Below are 24,356 nucleotides of genomic sequence, written 5' to 3'. Positions count from 1 at the left end.
TTTGGGGAGTTATTTCTGGGGGGGAGATGCTAATCTCTGATTTACATCCACTGTAATATTTGCATGTCGTAGACAAATAACTGTATTTCTGAGGTGCTCACCGTGGTACAGAGCCAGAGCAAAAGGTCTGAAGGAATCTCCAGTGTGGGCCTGTTGTAGAAGCCTCAGCTTTGAGGGACCAGACCTGTGCTATAATGTGAGCTGTGTTGTGTCTGAGGACACAGGCGATGGGCATGGGACACGGGACGGCTGCTGGCCGGCCGCTGGAGCTGGAAGGGCTGGGTGACCGTGGAGCAAGCCCTGCTGCTGCCTGACCCCAGCAGAGTACGGAGATAAGCGTTCTGCTCCCACCGGGGGAAGGTCTGCGGTCCTTTAATGCAGGCACAGAACTGGAAATTGTAGTTTGGTTCTTCCCTTTATCCATCTGGGCAAGCTGCCGGCCCGTGTCTTTCTTTGCACCTTTGTGGAGTGAAGGAGTCACAGGAGCAAATGCAGATGAGGTTGTTGTGGAGAACAATTGGGTACTAGAAGCGCTTTAAATAGGAAGAGCACTGTAAACATGCAAAGTACAATGTTATTATTCCAGGCTTAATTTCTTCTGGCTTATTACTACTCCATTGTAGAAGGAATGGGACTCGTTAAGGAGGCTGGTGTGAGGGGTTACTGGGGTTACTGGTAAGCTGGGCAAATGGCTACAGCCGAAACACCGCTGGTGGGCCAGCCCGTGCGGCACTGTGCATGTCACAGGGTGGGATGGGTGTCCTCCGGTTTGCTTTCTGCCTTCCTGACATCTTTAGCCGAGGCTTTGCTCCTTCGTTTTCTTCCAGGTGCTCTAGCACCTGTCTTTTCTCCTGCCGGCATTCAAAAATTCCCCTGTAAAGCGCTCAGTTAGACTGCCAGCATGGATTTATGCCATTCCTGCTTGTGTTTCATCATTTGCAATAGCGGAGCTGTCAGATGCAGGTGAAGCGAGCGGCTGAGGAGAGGGGATTTTACCTTTCTCAGTTCTGCATTTTGCTGTTCTTTTCTTTATCCAACTATGTTGCTTATTTCTTGCTCTGTGCTGTTGTTTTCCAGTTTCCTCCTGGGCAAGGTTTCAGTAATGGTTTCAAATTTTTGTGTTCATAACTCATTCAACTGGTATATTAAAAATCTCTGAGTTGCTGACATGTAAAGTACCCAGGGTTAGATTTCTAGCAGTATACTTCCAATTTAAATTGCTGTAAGCTCAATAATACTTGTGTGGCTTCTGTAGCTACGCATTGCAGGGCTGCCACAGCTTCTCTGTGGTTCTTTCATCAGACCCTGTGTGCATATTTAAGACAGATTCGACTCGTCGGACTAGATCTCTGCCACTCTAGCTCCTTGCCATAAAAGAACTTCAAAAGAAACCTGAACTCCTGCCTAACACTCACCCTGTAATAAACTCAGTAGGGAAAACAGGATATTTCGGACCAAATTCTGCTCTCATTTACATCGGGGTGAACATCAAATATTTCATTAGGCTTTGAGCTTTGCCCTGATGTAAATGGGAACCGAGTTTGGTTCTCAGGGTCTGACTGAGCTGGAAAACCGCAGCTGATCTGAATCTCGTCAAGAATTCTTTTGGAAAATGGCTTTTCATTTGAAAATTATTTTACAGACTAATCTTTTTTCTGGCTGGGTGCAGGATGTTCAAAGCGAGGATGGTTTGTTTTGTTGAGCTGCCTCTTGAAAATTGTTCTAGTGGCGTTCCTTCACCTGCAGTCACTGATCCTGTGCCGGGGTGGCCACTCTGTGTGGGGCGCTGGGCTCGGTGCCTTAGGGCAGGGTTAAGGTCACTTCTGCAAAAAGAAACACAGGGCGATTCTGGAGCTGCTGAGAGGTGCAACGAGGAGCCTGAAATGGGGTTGAATGAAGCTGAACTCAACAGGGAAAAAAACAACCCTGGAACTATCGTTGTGGATGGGGAATGGAGGTCAGGAGAGGGAAGGAATAGGTGGGGATGGAGGGGAGGAAAGGCAAGTGTTTCATGCAAAGTTCATTAGAGCTGAGGAAACCACACTCCATGCAGTCGCACTGGTGGTAGGAAAGACGAGCCCCTGTGTCAGGCCAGCAAGTGGCAGAGCAGTTGAATACATTTGTTACTGTTTTTTTTTTCAATTTTGCCAGAAGGCAGGAAGCGGTTACAATGAAATCCTCGTTGGTATTGTAGGGAATGAATCAGGAATTTTAAAGGAGACATCAGCACTAGTTTCTCATCTGTCTTTGCATTTCTCCTGTGTGTTCCCTGTAACGCTGGAGGAGTTTGCACATTGAGTACAGGCAGGGGATGGTTTTGGTCAGTCTGTCGTGGTGCACGAGTCTGCTCTCTGCAGCCTGCTCGGTGCCTCGGGGGCTGCTCAGCACAGACAGAAGGGCTGCTTCCAGCTCTCTGATGGAGAAACGCCCCACACGTGCACGCACCTTGGGCTTGCTCATTCCTCCCAGGCAGGCGCAGGCATCGCTGAATCGTCCTCAGTTTCCAGCCTAAATTCAGCTCATCCATTTTCATGGGGTCTCGATGTGGGTTAAACGGGAAAGAAAGTTCAAATTAAACTGCAAAGGCCCTGTCCCTGCTTGTTCCTGAGCAAGGCGGGTTTGTACACCGTCCCATGGTTCTCTTTTCGAAGATGTTAGTTTCACAGCTCTCATCACTTTTGAAGCCCAGGTGCTGCTTAGCCCCTATGTCAAGACAAGCCCCAGCGGCTCGGCTGGGTTTGTAGTTGCAGGACGGGCACTGTCGGTGTCATCAGGCCTCCAACAGCTTCCGTGATGTCCTGCAGCAGGAGCGTGCAGAGGTGCTGGAGGCAGGAGCAGGGCTTTGCCTTTGTCCAAGCGGCTCCAGGTGTGCTCCGGCCACCTGCGCTCTGCAGCTGGAAAACTCCCTTTCTCTGAGTGATGCTTGACTGAGTTCTGCTGGATATTTATGGGAAACGGTTTGGAGTTACTGTGCCACAGGTAACGCGTGGGAATAGCTGGGGCAATTGACTATTCTGTTATCTTTTTGATGCTTTCTGGCCTGTTGCCGGTTCTGTTTGCAGCCCCCTCTTACTCCCAGCACCTCACGCTGAAGGCAAACGCTGCTTAATGGGATATTGCAGCCTTGGCTGGGTGAGCTCTTCGGCACGGCCGCGACCCTGCCATTACCCACTTGCCAGTGGGCTCCCTTAGCGGTGTTCCCGGCCCTTTGTGCTTGTTTCCATGGATTTGTGAGAACTGGCCACACGGTTTTATCGGAGTTGACTGAGGTTTGTCTTGCAGGATGAGCAAATGCACTCCAGCAGGATGCCAGGGGAGGAAAAGGAGAGCAGAGTTAGCTGCAGGACAGCTTTAGGGGAGCTCCAAGGGTCACCGACCAGCTGCTGAGAGCTTGCTGCATTTAAATTGAAGGAGGCCGAGTGCACTGTTGGAAGAAAAAGATACATTTTCCTAATGCTTATTCAGAGTAGTTAATTCATTTTAATAGTGTGATTGCATGCGGGGTTATGAAGATAATTAGGCTGCTGCCTTTTACTGCCAATAATAAAACTTGGGTTTACTCTTATGTAAGTAAATATTAATTAATAATTTATTTAAAAACCCACCAATAATTAAATAAATATGTAAGTATTTACTCCCCTCACTGTCCCCTGGGAAATGCTGTTTTGAATTTGCAAAGGTGTGTTGCACTGGAGCTTGGGTACATCGGTGTCCTGGTGAGTCTGCACATGGCCATCAGAAATGGTGAGAGCCAGCAAGGTGCAAGCATGCAGCTTCTCACGCACTTCTGCTCGCTTCATGCAGACATGGTGTGGAGATGGTGCTGCTTAAACCACACATAGCCACGTGGTGGTAACTCAGGACCCTAAGCAAGCATCATTCCAAAGCTGCCATTGCTCTCTGGTGTTTCACTGACATCTTGCCACAATCAAAATGCTTGTGTTTGTTGCTGCCTTGCCAAGGAAGGATGTTTTCATGTTGATGAGTTTCTACAGATTGAGAAGATCTTTTAATCATCACTGCCATCGACTGGATACTTCTAATACACTTGTATGCCAAGAGCGAATTGTGTAGGAAATTTTTTGCTTCAGTTGGTACTAGTTAGAGGATGCAGAAGGTTTTACAGAGCTGAGGAAAAGAATATGAGGATAACCAAGCCCTCTGTTCTCATGTCAGGAGTTCTGTGGTGAGATAAAGGTGTCTTCAGCAGGCTGAAAACCCAAGCACCTTCCATCTGAGAGGGCAGCTGTACTTTCACTCAAACTCTGCCAGGTCTTGGTCCAGGAGGCATGAAACAGAGTGTGGGGAAATGTGGCTTTGCACGTGGCTGACATTTTCGACTGGGGGAAAATAAATTTTAGATGTAGCAAAATATTGAAGGGGGCAATTTCAGTGCAGTGAGCTCTGCGCAGATGCGTGTGACCTGATGTCACTTCATCGGTAGGATCACAAATGGCTGATCACTGACCATCCCCCTCTGCCAGGCGGGTGAGGAATCCCCGCAGGCTGGACCACAGCGGCGTGGTTGCCACCTGTGCAGTCACACGTGTTGGGCTGCGGCTCACACCTTGGGAAAGCAATCCCGTGGGTACAAGAGCAGTTTATAACTCGGGGTGCATTTCCCCGTCTCTTTTCTGATCTGAGTACCGAAACCCTGCATTGCTTTGCGTTCCTCTTGAAAGCGCAGTTCGTAAAGGAGTTTCTGCTTTCCCAGCTGACTTGCGTTATGTTCAACTGGAGACTGGTGTAGCATTTAACTGGGGGCAGCTTGCTCCTGGAGCCCCTTCCCAGGGAGCCTGAAGTGAGCATGGATGGGAGCCTGATAATGATGTTATCAGGGGCTGCCCTGATGGAGACCGTGGCTTGGACGCCTCAGGGTCCAGCTCTGAGCTGTGCTGTGGGTTAGGTCTGCTTCATGGTAATGTTTCTTGTGGTTGTGTGTTCCTAGTAAAAATTACATAATGCTTTGCATATTATATGTCTGTATTTGCATACATATGTATATATATGTATACATATATATATAGCCCTTTGACTTTTGGGTTAGTTTTAAGGAGCTGTTGCTTACAGTCAGAACCAGAGTCTCTCAGCCTGTTTCTCTTCAGTTGCAGCAAACATCACTGGCAGAGCCTGGAGGCAAAGGTTTTAGGGCACCATATATCTCCAGAAATACCTGCATTAGCCTAATTGCACCCAGAGCTTGGCCAGCATTGTGGGGCATCCCTGGAAAGCAGGCAGCGAGACCACCACCCGAATGAACTTCTTCCCCAGCTGAAAGACTGCATAGTCAGTTGCAGCTATCACAGCATTACCAAACCTTCACGAGGATTCTTTAGAGCTGAGGCAGAGAAATAATGTGGACAGGTGAACTGCGAGCAAGGTTATGACATTGGGTGAGAACAACCAGAAACAGAAATAACACAAAAGTTCTGGTTCAACAGAATGAAAGCTTGTTGGGGCTGAGGGCAGAAAGCTGTTTTCCAACTCGCTTGTGTCCTTGCTTCAAAAGTGAACATTTTTGTGGTATTTCTAGTTAGCTGTTTTATTTACATAGTGTACATGTTTTTAATTTACTGAAGGCGTAGCAGCCAATAAACGAATAGCTCCAGTAAATTTACAGATTTGTTAAAAAAAATTCACAACCCAACAGTGCTAATATGATTGCATAGTGAAAACAGTTATAAAGAAATTGGGTTGTTTTTTTTTTAACATATTAATTTCCTCAGCTTTAGCGAAGATCTGAAAATGACAGTTCTTGAATATACTTCACAGGACTCTGAATTAAAATTTTAAGGAGCTTAATCTTAAATCCTTCTGCAGCTTTTTGTTAATCTCCATTTTAAACATGGGAGAATTTACTTTAAAAACAATTAAATCTTTCTGGGAAAAGACCAGAGGGACTCTACCCCTCTTTTTTTTTTTTTTTTTTTTTAAATAAGCACAATAGTAGTTTTAAAACAGATCCAAACTGAAGAGGCAAAAGAATTGACTAGGATCTGTAGTGAGACAGAAAGCCAGCCAGGAATAATCCTGGCTCTCCACAGGGAACACTTCCTGACTTTGGCTGTCACCCAGCAGAGCAGTTAAATTGCTTATTATACAAGCATATACCAAAATAACTGAATCTGGTAAGGTGAGTGTATGCTTGTGTGCTTCTCTGTATGGGAAATAATTGTACTATTTAAAAGTAAAACCAAAATTGAGGTGCTTTTCCTAAGATGAACTGTACCTTTTAAGAAACTACCTCATTTTGCTCCAAGAGAAGAAGAAATGCCAAGAAAACAAATCGGAATTCAGATAATCCAGAAGACTTTTGGGAAGCTCAGTGTCTGGTGGTTGTTCCAGGGTCTGAACTTCTCTGCGTGCTGGGGAGAGGAGAGCTGCCCTAACGTGCTGGAGAACAGGGGGCGAGAGAGGCGCGAGGTCTGACCCGCCGACGCGCCCTTTATCATCAGTTTAATTGACTTATGTGTTTGCAGCTCCGAAATATCTGACAGGTGAGAAGAATTGCAATCCCCTCGTGCAGCGCCTGGCTGGGGCTGTTAGTGCTGAGCTTACAGATGCCGGCTCCATCGGAATCACTGGGCAGCGAGCTGAAAGGGCGGGGGCACGGCAATGAACCTCATTGTTCACCTCCATCGGTTTTCACTCCGGCAAAGGGAGACAATATTGTTCAGCCCTTGATTTTCACAATGCTTAATTCAGAGTCAGATTGCTCTGTTTGAATGATGAATGGTGGCACTGAAAACAGCAGTTCTGAATTATTCTTACAGGCCATTATAATAACTCAGTACTAGAAGAAACTGTTTGCAAGTGCTGGAAAATGTAAATGCGTTTGTTGTCTTTCACACTGCAGCAGTATTTTGAGAGTGCCTTAACCCCGCTGGTAGAGAAGTAAAAGGTATTTTAACCTAGTAAGTATTAAATAACTGTTTACTTAACCAGGAACTTAGGGGAAAAGTGATTTTTTTGTTCTTCAGCAAACTGCAAAAATGTCAGCATGATCAGTCCAAACAAAGTGTCCCTGTGGAGTGCTGCTTGCTGGTGGTGGGATCTGCTGATCACAGTGGGCTGTTGTGGGGGAGAGAAAGCCGGCATTGTGCCGCCGGACAAAGGAGCACAGACAGGAGAAAAGGGTCACAAAGGGTCCCATGAATTTTTGGGTTGCATATACATCAGGGTGTTTATAACGCCACATCCAGCATGGGCTGCGTTCGTCGACACGGTGCGTCTTTGCTGTGAGATGGTGCTGCCGCTTCTCCCTCTAATGGAACTCAAGAAGTTACGGAAGGCGGAGGGAGCAGCTTAAAACAGCCTTTGGGCAACACATGGTTAGATGGTCATTTTAATGTTCACACTTACAGAAAATGTCCTGTATTGCAAAGCCTTTCCTAAGGCTTAAGTATTTTAAATTGGGTCCTCCAGAGGATTGTTTGTCCTGCCTCGAGGTCGCTGTTAGCTGCCTTTGCCATGACAGACCATATCCATCCCAAGTGCAGATGCAACCAAAATGATTTCATTTTCTATGTGGAGTTTGGGACCACCAGGCATTACCTGCTCCCCGGCACAGGGACGCTGTGTAACTCCGGGAGCTTTTCTACGAACGTGTACATTGCTGTCTCAGAGCTGTCCTCCTCTGTCCCCTGCTCTGCTGAGACCCACACTCGTGTCAGGGCAGTGGCAGTCGCTGTGGCTGGATGGGGCACTGCGTCTCACACTTAAGAGCATCCATCCTCCAGCTGTGGAGGAGGTAGCAGTCCGGCAGCTGTGTCTCATAGCGTGCTTCTGTACCGTTGGCCCACAAGCTGCAGCTCCAAAGCCTGAGCTACTGCCTGTGCTCACTGCCGTCCCTGTATGCAAGACGCTGTATTTGCTTGTGGTGGGTTTAGTTACGAGCTCCATTCTCTGGCAGAATGAGGTGGTGCTTCGTGTCGTCTGTGGCAGGAGGGTGATGGATGTGCTTTGGTCACCTTCGATTTTCAGTTTTGGCCTGGCACTGCACATGAAAACACCTTCAGTTTTTCCAAAATATCCTCGTTGTCCTTTGCAGTCTGCCCGGGTTGCCTTTCTGCCACATCTTATAGTGATGCGGCCACGTGAGCAGGAGCAACGTGAGCACTGTCGTAGTTGAACTTTGGCTCTTGGGTGGTCTGGATGTGAACTGTATGACTTGAGGGCATTGACAGGTGGACATGGATATAATCGTCGCTATGTTTTTCATAATGAATCCTTTTGCTTCCTTATCGGATTGTATTGTACCTTTGTAACAGATCTGTGATGGGTTTACTTCGTTAGCACCCAAAGCCTTTCCAGAGACAGGACTCTTCGTGGGTGGTTTTCCATAAAGCCACATTGTTCTTCCAGAATGACGTGGGCTTAATGCAACCTAAAAAGTTTTTTTTCACAGCCTAAGTAGAGACAGAGGTTTTTATAGCTGTGGTAACCCGTTTTAATCTTGCTTCTTACACAGAATAATGCTAATAAAAGAAAGATCAGCCTTTCTTAGTCCCAGCCACCCTTCCAAATGACAGACCTTGGAAATTTATTCAAATATAAATGGCAACATATGGTTTTATGTGGTGGGATTTGATTTCAGCATTCGTCTTGGATTTTGGCCAATTTTCAGGCTGTAGGCTTCATCTACAGTTTTACTCTCTTTAATCTTCCAGGATAAATTATATCATTTCATGAAAGGCAGCTCGCTGTCTCTTGAAGCGCACATGTTCCCAGCGCTGACTCATCTGATGATAGTGTGAAATATCTGCGAGCAGCCACCGAAAGCCGCAGGTTGTTGTTGCTTTTCCTCTTGCTATCAGCTGCTGTGTCCCAGCCAGGGCTGCCCGCGTCCCGGCATCAGCAGCTCTCTGCTGGGGTACAGCACTTGGGGTTGCTCCCTAATTTAATTAGCCAGCCATAAATGGCTTGTGGTTGTTTATGTCAGCTTTTCTCATACATGTGGAATGGTTTACATTAGATTTCCCAGAAATCAGTCCTTCTGACTTTTATCGTTGAGTTGATCGTATGCACCATTGCCATGTTTGTTTCCACAATACAAGTTTATTGTTCATGACTTTTTTTTTAAAATCTGCTCCATTTTTTCTGATGTGGGTACAAGAGGGATGCAGTTGTTTAGAGCTCAAAGTTGAGATGAACCTGCTTTTTTTCTTTTTCACATTGACTCTCAACTGTTTTGTGGGGAGGGGAGGGTATGGAGCGCGCTGACAGGATTTGCAGTTGGTTGAAGTGAAATACCAGCCCGTTTACTATGGTAGGGAAAAAATGACTTGGGATAATGACGTAGGGACGGGTGCACCTAAGCAGCCTGTGGTGCAAGTGGAGGAGAGGGTTCCTTGGTTTTGCTTGGATCACGCCCAGAGTATGCCTCCAAAATCAAATTATATTGGTGGGCAGCTGCTGCCTTTGATCCTTACAGTGCCAGTAGGTTCCTGAAACTCAGCCAGATTCTGGTTTTCTCTTTGGCTCTTCCTGATGGAGGCTGGCCTTTCCTTGGCGTTCTGTCTCGTTTCCTCCCGAAGGACACATTGCTCCTGCATGGAAGCCTGTGCATCCCAGGAGTGGTGTATGCCATAGTAGAGCTGCGTGCCTGCAGGCTCCACCCTGCAGGGAGGGCTTTTGGGGGGCTCTCGGTAAGAAGGTGCCTGGTAGGACATTCGTGGTGAGTGCCTGGAATAGGTCACATTGCAGCATGTTCAACGAACTTGAGCTTCTTCATGACAAAACGATTCCTGGTCCTGCAGGTGGAAAGCGGGGGAGCGGGATGGGATGCTGGCACGTGTGGTGCTGTGCTCTGGTGCGGAGATGCTCTGGTCCCCGCCAGACTGCGCTCTCGCTTTTAAATGCACTCTTGTGAAACCAGGAGAGTCATGCCAGAATGTTCCCGACGATCTCCCTGTTTTCCTGAGGGTGCTGCTGGCCATTTGGGGTTTGTTGGGCCATTTGGTGGCTTTGCAGAGCCTGAGGCTGTGCCCCAGTGACGCAGGCTGTGGAGGCTCGCTCCCCTGCCCCCCGTTGTCCTTGGAGCTGCTCTAACCATCAGGAACATCTGTGTGGTCTCTGGGCTTTGCTCCTTCCAAGAGTGGGTCTGTCTGGGCTCTGGTTTACTCCAGCTTAGACCTTAACATGTGTTTTATGGACCCAGGGGACAGCCTGTGTAAAGGCATTTAATGCTTCAAAACCAATTTCAGAGCATAGGCTGCAGAGCGCGCCGAGTCCTTTGGGTTTAAGGTCAGGATAATTTGCTTGACCAGCCAGCGTAATCTGTTTTTTTCATGAGGCTGCATACATTGTTGTTTAAGTGTGTTCATTCCACCTTGTGAGTCTTTTAAGGTTCCGCTGGAAACACTTAAATACAACTTCATCACGTGTTTGTGTGCGACTTCAGTGCCTTGCCTGCCAGAGGCTGTGCGGGTAAGGGTGGCTGAGCCTGCATGGAGCCCATTACTTACAACTTGTGAGATTGTGGCCATGAATATTGATGATAACAATATCAAATAGTTCATTGTAACCGGCATCCCGTCCTCTCAGAGATCCAGGGGCAGAATTCCCATTGACGTCAGGTGCTGACCACAAATATCTGAATAATAACCCAGTTGTGGCAGTTTTGCTCAGGAGTGACAGAAGATGTATCACATACACCACAAGTATGTTTTATTCTGTCATAACCAGCAGCAGAAAGCGTGGCGAGAGGTCACCCAGCGGGCCACTGCTCATGGTGTTCTGCAGATCTCAGGATCAGCTCAGTTTAGGGCCCACTGAAGTCTGTGTGACTTCAGTGAGGTCTACTCGGTGCCTTAATCTTTGTGTAAGTACGTACTCTGAGATACAGTTAGAAAGAGGAAGCTGAGACGGCAATAGTAATGCATACTTTGTGAAGAACTTGCTTTTGGGGAGTATTTAGAAACCCCACTTGGGGATTTGCTCTCCTTGTGGGTGACACAAGCGTAGAAATACCTAGAAAGAATAGGTCCCTGCCCCAGAGAGGTTAGTTTATAAAGAAGCAGTATCCAGTGCTCCCACCAATCCTTAATTACCGCTCGCTGGCTAATTTTACATAACTACTGTGCCATGAGCTGGCTGCTAAGGGAAAGAGCAGCTGATGTCCTGGGGGATGTGCTGCTCAGAGCCTGGCGGACCCTAACAGACGGTCCTGCTGCCGTGTCCCTTGCTCCTCATCGATAGCACCCAGTGCTCCTGGGGCACTGCGTGAAGTCTGGGTAAGGAAGGAGGGAGCCTTTTGGCCTCACCGAGGGTTTTGTTCCTCAGCAGAAGGGAAGTTTCAGTCCTCCAGATGACCGGCCTCTCTTTTTCAGGACCTTTAAGAGCAAACCAGCGTCTTTCAGAGCTGCTTCTCTGCAAACAGCCAGCGTCTGCGGGGGGCGAAGCAGGGAGCAGCATTTAACACTGCGGGTGCGCGGATGTGCCTACGCAGGCATTTACCGCTTTGTTCAGCAGAGCACGCCTGTGCTCTTCCTGAATCCACTGCTCAGTTTGACACCAAAGTCCAGCAAGCGAGAACTCCTGGTGCAGGGTAGGAGAAAGCTCTCAGTGAATCTGGGAACCTGTGGGACACTTTGTCTTGCACCCATCGCCTCCCGCCTGTACTGGGATCGTAGGGCTTACTGGGGCGGCTGTGTGCGAGGCAGCTCCTGCCCCTGCCCCTGCAGCGTGGGTGTTGTTGGGTGTAATCCGTGCATGGAGGGCAGAACAAAATAACCCCGGACGATGCACCACAGAGGGAGGAGTTGCAGTTGCTCAGCTAGGGGAGGATGGGGAAATGGGTGCTCACCTCTGCTCCCTTTGGCTTTCCAACTTACATAGTATTTTGTGATTTGGTGTGGATTACTCTGGATCGTTTGTGTGCTGAGAAAAGTAGGAGTGAGCCAGAGAAGCTACTGGGAAGTTACAAGATTTAAACAATATCCCAAGACCTGCTTTGTCTTAGATTTTACTTCTCCCTGAAGTTGCCTGTGTTTCCTGCCAACACCCCTGTATTATGGCTCTGTAATTCTGACCAGCTGATAGTTACGCTGATGTATTTCATTTCTCGTTCAGCCGGTGATAATTATCTTTTTTTTCCTCCCTGTAATTTGGTCTTCTTCCTAATTACATTATATTACAGTGAAAAGCCAGCTCGGAACTGTGAGAGAGGCTGAGCCTTCCTGTGGCGTAGCCTGGTACAACTCTGTTGCTTATGTCTCTGCCATCAGTGGGTATGATTAAATTTTTAAGGGGAAAAGAGATCCAAAGAACTATGTTACAATTGTACTTGACCCCTTAGACTTGCAGTGCAGGTGTTCACATACGATTATTCAGCTGGATCTCTCATGAAGGAGAATATTTTTAACTAGAGAGGAGCCCTGGACGGAGAGGTTTTGAGCAAGCAGATAAGCTGCTATTTAAATGTTTTTCATGCTCGCCTTCACAAGCTGTAGTTTAACACGCACGTGGTGATTCTTTTGTAGGTGTGTGGAGAGAAGCAGCGCTTTGAGAAGCTGATGGAGCACTTCCGAAATGAAGACAACAATATAGACTTTATGGTGAGTGCAATTTATCATCAGCAAACTTCAGTTTCAGCGTTTAGTGTGCCTGGTCCTGCTGCCGCAGGCAGGGTTGTATCTGCCTTCCAATCCTCGGCCTGGAATTACCGCAGTACCGTTTTTTAATATTCCAAGCTACATAATGTGCATTTCATTTTTAGCTTCCGTTCAATTCATTTATCTTCAAGAAGTGCCTTGTACCTTAGCGAAGGTAAGAGGAAAATGGCCTTTTGGTCACGCGTGCTGTTTCGCTGTGGCAAAGCAGCAGCTTCTGCAATATCAAGATGCGTATTCTGTCCGCGTGCCAGCATCCTTGGGGTCACAGACAGGGAAGTGTGGGAGACACTCACTGCAGCTGCTGTCTGGCCTTAATCTGCTGATAAATATAGCAGTAGTTTGCACCACTTTTGGTTCCTCAATGTGCATATGCATGATTATTCACCAAATCCACTTCCCCTGGAGCACAAGAGGGAACGACGAGTGAGGAAGCTCTGGCTGGCACCCGCAGACACCAGTGCCAGCTTGCATGTTGGCATCACGTGAAAGGCAGAAGCCGTGTCAGTAAGGATGAGCTCGCTGGTTAGGTGTCTGATATCAAAAACACTGCTGTATCCGATTTTTCTATGGCAAGCGAGCGCTCGTGTCAGAAGTGTGTGAAATGTAAGTTCTGTTTTTTAATGAGAAAACAAATGCTGGCATGGTCAGTGCAGTCTCCTTGCGCTGCTCGTGCTGAGGGCCTCGGATCTGATGTGATCCTGTTTTGGGGTGGGAGCAGAGCTGGAGGGCTTCCCATCTGGTCACGCTGGCTGTCTGCTAAGCGTCTGTGACACTTTATATTGTTTTAGTGCTGACCTTCATGTTAAAGACCTCTTTCTGCCAGGAATTAGGTGTTAAAGCACCCGGTGTGGTGTTCCCTACAGGCTTTGAACCCTCCAGTGTCAGTGGCTTGCAGCCCTGATGGCTGAGGCAGGCTTGCACCCTTGAGGGGACAGCAGAATAAAAAGGAGGTGGTGTGAGCAAGACCGGATGGCCTCTTTCTTGTTTGTAAAAAGAAAAAAAAAATATTACAGTGATCCCTGCAATTTTACTCAAGTTAGCAAGCTGCTGTCAGTAACTCTGTGACATGTTACGGTTGGTTTTGTGCCCTGTTACTGCAGTCCCAGTAAGGACGTGTTGGGAGTCACAGTGTACATCAGGTATTCTCAGATGTACATACAATTTAGTCTGTCATTTAACAGAAGGATTTGTCAGTCCTCAATACCTGACTCCTGGCCATTTTTCCCGTGCTTACAGGGAAGGGTAGTCGTATTTGGGAGTGGGAGGGTAGCACCGTGCAGCTTGGAAGCAAGGTGGTGGCAGCAGCCTGTGGCCAGCGCCTCACTGCAAGCTGGGGGATTTGCCCGCTGCTGTAAAAAAGCATCATCCCTCATCTTTATTTAAGATATTAAATAGTATGTTGTAAAGATGTAATAGGGAATATGCATGTGAGTGTGTGTGCGTATGAGCCTGATGAGCTGTGACTGTTCAGCATCCATCTGGATGGCCTGTAGGAAAATTCCCTGCCCCCCTCAGGCCACAGGTTGAAGGTAACACTTGAAAAAGGATAAATACATTTTTTTCAGGACTTGCCCAAATACTAATAAAATCTGCATCTTTGGGCTGCCCCCACCTACTATGGGCTTGACTATATGACAAGCCTAAAGCTAGAAGAGAGAGCTCGTTGCAAACGATTTGGCAGATCCTCTCGTTCTTGTCGCTGCCTGGCCCGAGCACGCTGCCATGAGCCGATGAGCACGCTGCCAGGCGTGGGGGGAGCGTGGCAGCCCCTGCCCACCGGCTCGCTGTGGTGCTGGTGTGGCCGGACCCTGCCGCTCACACCAGTGTGTGCCCAGCGCAGGCGTCGCTCCTGCCCGCAGGGTGGGATAAAACGGGCCCAGGCTCTGGGGTGGAACGTTAAAGCTCAAGTAATTCAAGGAGTTGAAGTGACTCAATGTAAACCAAGAGCTGTTCCTGCAGGACCTGGCTTCCGTGCTCCCTAAATGGAGAAGGCGAGAGCTTCCTGGGAAGCTGGAGGGGCTCCAGTTATTTGCATGAATCGACAAGGAGGGAAGAGCAACAAAAAGACAAAAGCATTTTAGAAAAGGTTCCTGTTGTTGGCATTGACTGACTTAGTTTTAAAAGCAAAAACTTTCTTAGGTTAGTTTTCGTTGACTGGATGAATTCCTTAGTTGTGTATGTAAGGATCTGAGAAAGGAAATGAGAATTTGGCCCTAACGCTGCAAGAGCCAAAGCAAGTACAACGAGAGTGCTTTTGAAACGGGATCTTGGCTCTGGGTGGTAGCACAGCACAGCAGGGTTCAGCTGGCGAGGGGTGGTACCGGCACTAGGAGGAACCATGGATACCGCAGGAATTGCAAAGGGTGCTGCAAAGACTCGAAACCTGCAGTTAGTTTTCCAGCTGTGTGGGTCGGGTTGTTTGGGTAAGAGATGGGTACGCACCAAGATGAGACATCACAGGAGCTCCTGGATGAGTCTTTAGACCATCTTCCTTCCTCTCTTCCTTGGGGCTGTCCCTGTTACCAGTCTTACAACTCTGCATTATCTAGGGTTAAAGTCATTTTGGAAACAGAGTGGTTAAAGCTGCTCAGGTTCTACGTGGGAAGGTGTAGCTGAAAGGTTTTGACTGACCGGTGCGGTGTCCCTGCGGTCCCAGTTCCTCCAGAGCTGGGCTGGTGTGGCTGGGAAAGTTTTTGTAGCAGCTGCTGGGAGCTCCAGCTAGAAGGATCAGCTTGGGACATCCTGGCCAGACCTGTAGGTCCAAGGCCACCATGCAGCACGAGTTCATCTTCTGGGCTCTACAACAGATCGCAGAGAACTGGCCGATTTCCTGTAGCAAATGGGTGATCCGGCGAGTGGCCTTCAGTTCTTTCTTCCCACAAAACGACCCAGGGACGTGGGGTCTCCTGCAGGGAAAGCATCCAAGGAAAATCAGGTTGCTTTGATTTTATCTTTTCAGGTTTGGTCTAGAAGTCTGGGAAGTGTCGCAGTAGATGTTGAGAGGCTGGTGTTGGTGCTGCTGCAGTGTTGCTAGCAGGGTGGAGTTATGCCCTTGAGAAGCCCAGCCAGGGACTGGGCAAACCATCTCTTAAAGCAGCTCGGAGGGTAACAGACGTGATCATCTGTGAGCTGAAAGAGGGCTGGGGGTACTTGTGTGGAGCAGGATTTGGCCATGCCTTACACTCCAGTGAAGGGCAAACCTTTTGGGGTTTGTAGCCTGATTCCTGCCGCGTTGCAGGAGGTTTTCCCCGCTGCTCGTACCGCTTGTGACCCACTTGTCCATCCCTTCACTGTGTCAGGATGTGTTTGGATGCCAGCGCCTATGATCTGGTCCCTCGTTCAGTTACCAAACCACAGCTTTGGAAATACGCTTTCTGCAAACGACAAAGCGCCTTTTGTGAAAGTCCCGTTTCCTAAGCTAGGGGTTCCAGTTGCAAAATTAATCTCACTTTTACAGGCCATTTCAGGAATGGCATTGTTTACTTAAGAGCTTGTGCGGCGCTTGTACAATGTCTGGCCGTGTGCGCTGGCATGGAAAGCGTTTGTGTTCACCGGCACGCAGCAAAGGTAGACTCTGCAGACATGACTTAATTTCTGGAACCCATGCTTCCCTTTATCGCAGCAGACAAACACCCTGTAAGCCCAAATCCAGCACCGGCTTGGAAAAATAAAGCTGCAGAATAGCAGGTCACGGTTTCTCCTTGTAGTAAGCACCAGGATTGGGGTCACTCGCTGTGTCTGACCCCTGGGGCCCCGGGAGAGCCGGCTCTGACCCGGCTCCTGGGGCTTTCGGGGACAGCCAGGGCCGTGCCGCTGCCTCTCACGTGCAGCCCTTCTCCCTGCAGGTGGCCTGCATGCAGTTCATCAACATCGTTGTCCACTCGGTGGAGGACATGAACTTCAGAGTCCACCTGCAGTACGAATTTACGAAGCTTGGTCTGGACGAGTACTTGGACGTGAGTATGGCCCTGGGTCTCCAGCACCTCGCAGCGTGGGTCTGCTCCCCGTGCTGGGGCTGTCTGCCGCCACGGTGGGTCCCCACCATGTCCCCCAGCTCTGCCACTGCCCAGCCTAGCCCTAAACATCCTCAAACCCCCTTACCCAAGCTCTTTTGGGAGGGCGCAGCAGGCTTGTCCCATTGTCTCTGCTAAAAATGCAGCGCCTGGGCTGCTGCCGGGGCTGTGGGCTGGAGCTGCCCCTGCCGAAGGAGAGCGGCTGCAGCTAACTGCAATTACAGACCGGCAGCTAAATTGGTGGCTTTGCCTTATGACAAAGGAAGGATGAACCGCAGCTGTCCTCGCCCGTGCCACGTTGCTGGCCTCCAGCTGCAGGCTGCTGGCCTCGCGTCGGCCCCGGCTCCGGTGCTGCCAGGACCCCCCTGTCCCTGCGTGAAAAATCCTCCTTTGAGCATCCTCCTGACAACGAGGTGTTCTCTGTGTCCTCTGGGAAACGCTGTCTTTCAGAAACAATATTTCCCCTCCTGTATTTTTCTCTCCCTGTCCTTGCCCTTGGGGGCACACAAACAGGGTTGTGGGGTTTTTTTTTCACCAACCTGTGAAAACAGGGTTGGTGTCGGCGGGGATTGATTTGTCCCTGCTGACTTTGCTCAGCAGCAGCCAGGGAGAGGTTTCTTGCTGTCTGCAAGAGGCATTTGTACGTGGTGGTACCGAGCACGGGTCTGTTCAGGGTCCCCAGGTGGCACAGACCCTGCAGTGTCGGGAACAGGCAGAGCTCTGATGTTGTCTTTGGAGATAAAGCCTGCGTTCTGAACACAGCAAACCCAGCGCCGGGTCAGTGAGAGCAATCAGAAGATTTGCTGCAGGCCGCATGGCTGCTTTCAGCCCAAACACAGGCCTCACCTCTGCCTGCTGGCCACTGGGCTGGTGGCCTCCGCGTGCAGCAGCCACCCAGCTCACTGGGCTCGCACCGTCCCCAGCATTCAGAGCTGGCCGTGGGCAAGGAGCAAGCACAGAGGGCAGCAGGCTTAGTGTCCATAGTACCAGCGGGTAAAGGTGCTGCTTGGCTTTAGCTGGAAGCTCTGGATGTTTGGTCTTAGAAAATGACTATCATTTATGACCCCGGCTAACATTAAAGGGCGAGGCTTTTCCTGGGTGAGGGAAGTGGCCTGGGCTCCCAGCACCCTCCCACCCCATTCGCTGCCCTGTGCTGAGCGATGCCTCCTCTGCTTGGGTTCACAGAAACTGAAACACACGGAGAGCGACAAACTGCAGGTGCAGATCCAAGCTTACCTGGATAACGTGTTTGATGTGGGAGCTTTACTGGAGGATGCTGAAACCAAGAATGCAGCCCTGGAAAGAGTTGAAGAACTGGAAGAAAACATTTCCCATGTTAGTACCGCGCTTTGTCACCTTGTCTGTGGGGTAGCTCAGAGCCCCCCCCCCCCCCGGCTCGGGCTTCGCTGCTGCCCGCTTCGGAAGCTGGAAGTGCAGGCGCAGCAGGGCTGCAGTCTTTGGGGTGAGGTTCACTTAGAAAAAGCCTTAGGACAACTGTCCTTCTGTATTGGGGGAATAAGCAGATACTTGGCATACAAAGGAATTTGGGAGATTGCAGGCAGGTAAACTTCCTGGGTGCTTTTATGCTATATTTTGATCTTCATATTCTGCGTGTTCTAATTAACAGTTGCTCCACTTGCTACAAAGATTTGTTCATAAGCTGCTTATTGACCGGATGAGAAAACGTCTTGTTCTGTCATTTTATTTACTCCCCTATCTGACACAACCCCCAGCTTCTTACAAAAGAGCAGCATTGCCTCGTTAACGTGGGGTTTGACGTGCATTTCTGTGTACATCGAGGGATGGTTCGGCCGGTGCTGCGCAGTGCCTGCCCACCCGACTTCTTACATGGCCACCGCTGCAGTGCTTGCACACCTCAATACGAGCAGCCAGTTCATCCCCTGAAAGTTGCGGTGAGCTGGGAGGGGACGCCCCCCCTCCCCCCTGCCCCGTGCTGGGGGCCAGCTGAGCACCCCCAGGCCCCTGGCACGGCAGGTTTGCAGCCTTGGGGGTGTCAGCTTCAGTTCAGCTGTGGTTCCAGGTGGAGTCACTTGGCGAACGGTACCTCTGCACAGAGGTATCTTATGAGCTGGGAAAGCTTATTTACATAGAAACTGCAAATTACCTAGCAATGCAATACCGGTAAATAGAGCAGATAACCATCCCATCTGTGTCTTAAAACACAGTACTGGGCTCGAGAGGGATGCAACTGGAAAATAGTGCTGTGCAGGTATTCGGGGTTCGCTCAGTTCAGTGTTTGCTCTCGGCTTTTCTGTCCTGTACCTTCTTGGTGTCAATTACTTTAGTCCAGAGAACATAACTTGGCTTTTTAAAAATCAAAATATATTTCCATATTTTAAAAAATAATCATTAAAGGGTCATTATGCTTCCCATACTGCCATCCCTTAGGATGAATATGTTCTTAAAACACCTTGCCGTGTAGTATTTGCCCCTTTGAGGGGGCAAATTTTAATTTTTTTATTTTTTATTTGCCTTTTCTGCTAGAGACAAGTGATTCAGTAGAAAGGGCATAGTTTGCTTTGCAGATTTGCTCCTTTTAGCTGGCTAGAAACTTAACAGTTTACTCTGGTAGCAAATTTTTAAGGGCTTGCTTCTGATCCCTTGTTACATAAACTAGGCTCATCCCAGGAGTATGAACATAATTTTCTGTCATGTGTTGACAGAAATACTAATAATAGTATCTCAGAAGTTTTATCTCCAAAACACAGCCACCAGTGCCACCTCTGCAGCCTCTCCTGAGTCGGCATCATTGGTGGTGATGGAAAAAGCCAACAAAAACTGTAGAGCTTTCAGATCTCGGGTTCATGGGGCTGGCAAAAAATAACAATAAATCAAGAGACAATGGAGGAAAAAAAAATAAACTCTTTCATTCATTACTGGTCAAATTAGCCTCATTGTGAGAGGTGACATTTATAGGTTCCGCCATTTCAGCTTCTCGTGGTTTTGCAATAGTGCCATTGTGGTATTCTGGGGGGTTTGGGGGTTTCAGATTGGACTCAGGGTGTATGAATATAGCTGCATTCAAAGTGCTTTATTGTAGAGGGGGCTGTCTTACCTGGACAGGTTCAGCGCTACAGTCCGGCCACGTTCCTGCTGGTCATAGCTGAAGGATAACGTTCATCGTCAGAGGGGACACTTAGTGCAGGAACCCTTCTTTTTCCCAAAGGAGACTTCAGGGTTTAGTAGAATATCAGCGATGTACCACGTACCATTGCTCCAACACACATTCTCAACATTTTGGTTGGGAAAACTACTGTTACCGACATACATAATCTATTTCTTTTTTGAATGATAGTTATCTGAAAAACTCCAAGATACAGAGAATGAAGCCATGGCAAAGATTGTGGAACTGGAAAAACAACTTATGCAAAGAAACAAAGAACTGGATGTGATTCGGGTAAGTGCAATGGGAAAGCTTGGGCTGGATGCCACGTGTCACGGGAGCGATCTCCGGTGTGCTTGGTGCATGGGAGGTAACGGCTCTGGGACAAGTGTCTTCGTTAGCTTCCTAATTTTGAACCTAGGGTAGATTTCAAGTAAAATTACTTGTGTGTGTTCTCAAAGATGGACATAAAACTCTGAACACGCCAGCAAATCAGTGAGTGAGGCTGCTCAGGTCTGTAGCATTTCTGTTGGGAGCTTTGTCCGTGTGGTTGGCCGCAGAGGAGCACTGGAGGTAGACCTGGTGTCCTTCGGGGCAGGAGCAAGTGCGCTGTGTCTGTGCTGTCAGGCACAGCCAGCTTTCTGTGCACAACCCTCACTTGGTACTTCATGGTGTACAAACTTAATAAAAAAAATTAATATTAACTAACTTCAGCCTAAAACATCATCGCAAAGGGTGGCTGCTTTCAGGGTTCCTTTGGAGGGTCTGCTCTGGGTACGTGGAGGTACAGTTTCCCCTCTAGATCAGGAGCTCCGTTCCTGCTTCCCCCTATGGGCCAACGTTTGCTCATAGCCAGAGCCACCAGCGAGGTGTCAGATAATCTGTTGAAATCAAGTAGCGTGCCAACACTACATATTTAAGACCAGTGTAAGAAAAAATAAGAGGCATCATGAAAAAGTGATGATGAGAAGTTCTGCACCCCCAGGTGTCGGTGCCCACAGGTGAGATTGCTCCAAGGACTCAGTACTGTACATGCTGCTGCCTTGGGGATAAAACACGAAATGAATTCTTCCTCACCAATGAAGGCATACAGTTGGCATCAGAGCTCACTGTTATTTAGAGCCTGGTGCAGTGACCAGCCCGTGTCAGGCTCTTCTGTTTCTGGCACTGGTATTCTGTTTCACCAGTGCAAATGCTTTGCTTCTGCTGCATTCTCAGGAAATCTACAAAGATGCAAATACTCAGGTTCACACCTTGAGAAAAATGGTGAAAGAAAAAGAAGAAGCCATCCAACGACAGTCAACGCTGGAGAAAAAGATCCATGAACTGGAGAAACAGGGAACCATTAAGATCCAGAAGAAAGGTGATGGTGACATTGCTATCCTCCCTGTTGCTCTGGCCTCTGGGATGGTACCAGCAGGGTCAGAGGCTGTGTCTGGAACGTGTGTCGCACCGGTTGCTGGAGCTGCATCTTCAGTACCATTGCCACCACCTCCACCACCACTACCCGCCTTAGCAATGGCATCAGAGGCAGGTGAGAAGCGTTCTGTCCCAGAGACTTGGGCTGGCTAGGGCCTGGAGGTGGAGTTTGTTGTGCTGGGGACAGTCACAGCAGCCTGACAAAACTGCCTTCAGTTGTAGTGAGCCTGCAGGTTGTGGCACCTTGCAGCAGCCGAGGGTGCTGAGATCCCCAGCTGTGCTTGCACTCATTCTCTGGGTGGCTCCCATGTTTGTCTGATCCATTCCCGAGCCCTTCAGTTGATAGGAAAATATATTCTCTTCCTTCATCAGGGTAGTTTTCTCCCATGTTAATGCACAGAAGTACTTTGGTGAGGGGTCCAACAAATGCTTGGGCAAATATAGCAGTGGAGAGGTGTATAGTGGGGGTAAGGTGGGTGTTGTGACGTTTCCTGCATGTGCTTGTGATATTTCAGTCCGTGTTCATGGTAATACCTTGTTTTCCCTTGATTTTGTAGTGCAAAATGGTCCTGTTTCCGTGCCGATGCCGCCTCCACCGCCACCGCCACCCCCACCTCCGCCGCCACCGCCGCCTCCTCTCCCAGGCCCATCTTTGGAGATGGCTCCTGCAGCTCCGCTGCCTCCCCCACCGCCGCCGTCGGCACCCCCCCTGCCCGGGACAGCTTCTCCCACCGTGGTGTTCAACTCAGGGCTCGCAGGTAAAACACCCGCGTGTCTCCCAGCTGTGCTGGTCGCTGGCAGGGCAAGCAAAGGCAAGGTCAGGGCACGCCAGCTAGAGCACTGGGCTACCAAGGTGGGACTTCGTTAGTCACCTAAATCACACCCATTAACTCTCACGGGTATTACACCCAGAGGGGCTTATGAAGGGAAAGAGCATTTATCAATCGAATGGTTTTGGTTTGGTCTGGATGAGATGGCTTCTTCAGTGAAACTAAAGCTATTGCCAAAAATATTTTTCAAACGGACCATTTTTGGCTTTAAGCAAACAAAATACGGTTTTGAAAGAAACCATGAAGAAATATCTGTGCAAAGAGAAGGCAAACTTTCTGTAATTTTTTTGGAAGGAAGAAAAATTTACTGACAGCCTTTAATCACAGCTTTATATGCTCTCTGACATGTGCCAAGCATCTCAGGCAACAAGTGAGTGCTAACTGGTATCACATCATGCCCCCTCCCCAGGAAATCTCAAGAGCACATTGAGTCCAGAAAGAGGGACCAAGGAGCTCTGATTAATAGCTTTTTTTTTTTTGAAGACCGATAAAGTATTCCAGCCTTTAAAGTTTCCTCCGGAAGTGCAAAGTATCATGGAACTAGAGGGTTATTACAACAAAAAAAGGCAGAAAAGGCAGGACACAGGCTGGGGCTGATCCCTCACCGTGGGTTTGGCAGGGCAGGCAGGGGTCCTGCAGTGCGTGGTGCGGAGCGGTGGCAGGGCTGGATGTGGCCATGGTGGTGCTTGGAGGGCTGCCGGGGGCAGGGGGGCTGCCGTGAGCCCCAGGGCTTGTGCCCAGACCCCGGTGCCTTGGCCTGGCACCCTGGCAGTGCTCGCTGGGGAGGGGGTGGCGGAGCAAGTCCTGCTTCTGCCCGGGGCAGCGCTGAGCCCACCGACGGCGGGGCAAGTCCCCTGCACTGAGCCCCCTGCACCAGTGCTTGGGAGAGGTGCCCCCAGCCAGCTGGGGTGGGTGTTTCGTTCTTCAGGGGGGTAGGAGAGGGAAAGTGCCTTTTCTTACAGTGGCTGTGCAGAAGGGAGCGTTTCTCAGGGCAGGAACCTGCCGGGTCAGAGGGGAGTCAGTGAAATAACAAATTTTGCTTTTCTGACCGTTGCTAACGTTCTTTTCTCTGTTCTTTCTGCTTCCTGGTAAGATGGGCCAATCAAGCTCTTCTGTAGGTTGCTTTCTGCTAAGTATTCACCTACCTCTCCACGTTTCCCTCTGTGCTGTGCCCCTGTGTGTGCCCGTGGACTTGTGCGGGTGATGGGAGGGCGGTGGGGAGCGGAGGGCTGGTGCAGGGACCTGTGGCTGGAGCATGCTGTAGCTTTGGGGGTGCTGTCAGCCATCGGGATTTGGCACACAGAAGGCCCCGATTCAGCAAAGCACTTCAGCGAGTAATTAAGATCCTGAGCCGTCCTCAAGCCGTGCTCCCGGCGCCGGCTGCACCGAGGAGGGGCTTCTCCCAGTGAGGCCCAGTGCTGAGCTGTGGCAGTTCCTGCCGGCTGCCGGTCCCCTCTGCGGGGTCTGCTGCCAGTGACACGTCCCCACGGGTCTGCTGGCAGTGACATGACTCCCAGGAACGTCACCTTGCCAGGGCTCTGTAATGGAGGAGGAAGGGAAATTCTGAGAGATTTTGATGAGCTACATCAGGAACCGGCCCATGAGACAGTTAGCTTCCTTTCCTATCCTGAAATAACCCAGGAGCAGTAAATAATCTGTTCTCCTCTAGGCACAAATGGGAAAATTCTTTTTCATGGATGTTTCAGATGGAAAAAGCTATTTATTTTGGGAATTATTTTGAAGTAACCAATACAATTCTTAAAATACACAGCTGAATGTTGTGTATGTTCCCTGTTATTCACTTACGGTTCTTTGTTTCAAGCAAATACTCTTGCCAGTAATTTATTCTTTGCGATGTCCCTGCAAAATGAGCGCAAGCCTGAAAGGGGCATGGACACACAACTCGATTCTTGGTTTTTAAAGTGGAATGACAAAGCAAGAGAAATGTTTTTGCCTTCACCCAGCTCCGGTGCACAGCAGGACTGTCCCCTCAAAAAGGTCGTCTCTGTCCTGGCAAAAACATACAGACAGAATCGTTATGGGAAAGTAAAATAATTATTTGCTCAAGTGCTTTGCAACCTGGGAAACCAGCCATCTTCTGAAACGGAGGGGAAAAAAAGTCTAGTATCTCTATAGAGCATTGAATATTTAGGAGGATTGCTCCTGCTACAGATGCAGGGCTGGCAGGAGTCGGGAGTAAACACGGGACAGAATGAAACCAAACGTGATCTGTCCTCGGCTGGGGGAGCAGGGGCTGTCCCCTGCATGCCTTTGCCGCTGACCGCCACTGCAGCCTGCGTGGCTCTTTTTTTCCAGCACTGGAGTGGAAGGACCAGGGTTTCTATTTAATGTTTGC

General features: G+C 49.2%; 1 protein-coding gene across 11 annotated transcripts in view; it reads left to right on the top strand.

The window, feature by feature from the left end:
* The window catches only part of FMNL2 (formin like 2), a 152,839-nt gene that overhangs the window by 114,252 nt on the left and 14,231 nt on the right, over positions 1 to 24,356 (top strand). For 6 of the 11 annotated variants that reach the window (XM_037397777.1, XM_037397784.1, XM_037397781.1 and 3 more), the window contains 6 exons: positions 12,483 to 12,557; positions 16,460 to 16,570; positions 17,813 to 17,962; positions 19,944 to 20,045; positions 20,970 to 21,285; positions 21,728 to 21,928. In XM_037397777.1, the coding sequence (XP_037253674.1) occupies positions 12,483 to 12,557; positions 16,460 to 16,570; positions 17,813 to 17,962; positions 19,944 to 20,045; positions 20,970 to 21,285; positions 21,728 to 21,928 (955 nt within the window). Of the gene's footprint in view, positions 1 to 12,482; positions 12,558 to 16,459; positions 16,571 to 17,812; positions 17,963 to 19,943; positions 20,046 to 20,969; positions 21,286 to 21,727; positions 21,929 to 23,093; positions 23,115 to 24,356 lie in introns of all 11 variants that reach the window. The other 5 variants (XM_037397778.1, XM_037397774.1, XM_037397780.1 and 2 more) reach the window with 1 other exon arrangement.

Source organism: Falco rusticolus, chromosome 8 (genome assembly GCF_015220075.1).
Source record: "Falco rusticolus isolate bFalRus1 chromosome 8, bFalRus1.pri, whole genome shotgun sequence".
Lineage (NCBI taxonomy): Eukaryota > Metazoa > Chordata > Aves > Falconiformes > Falconidae > Falco > Falco rusticolus.
The sequence above is the reverse complement of the archived record's forward strand: the minus strand, read 5'-3'. Positions and strand labels throughout refer to the sequence as shown.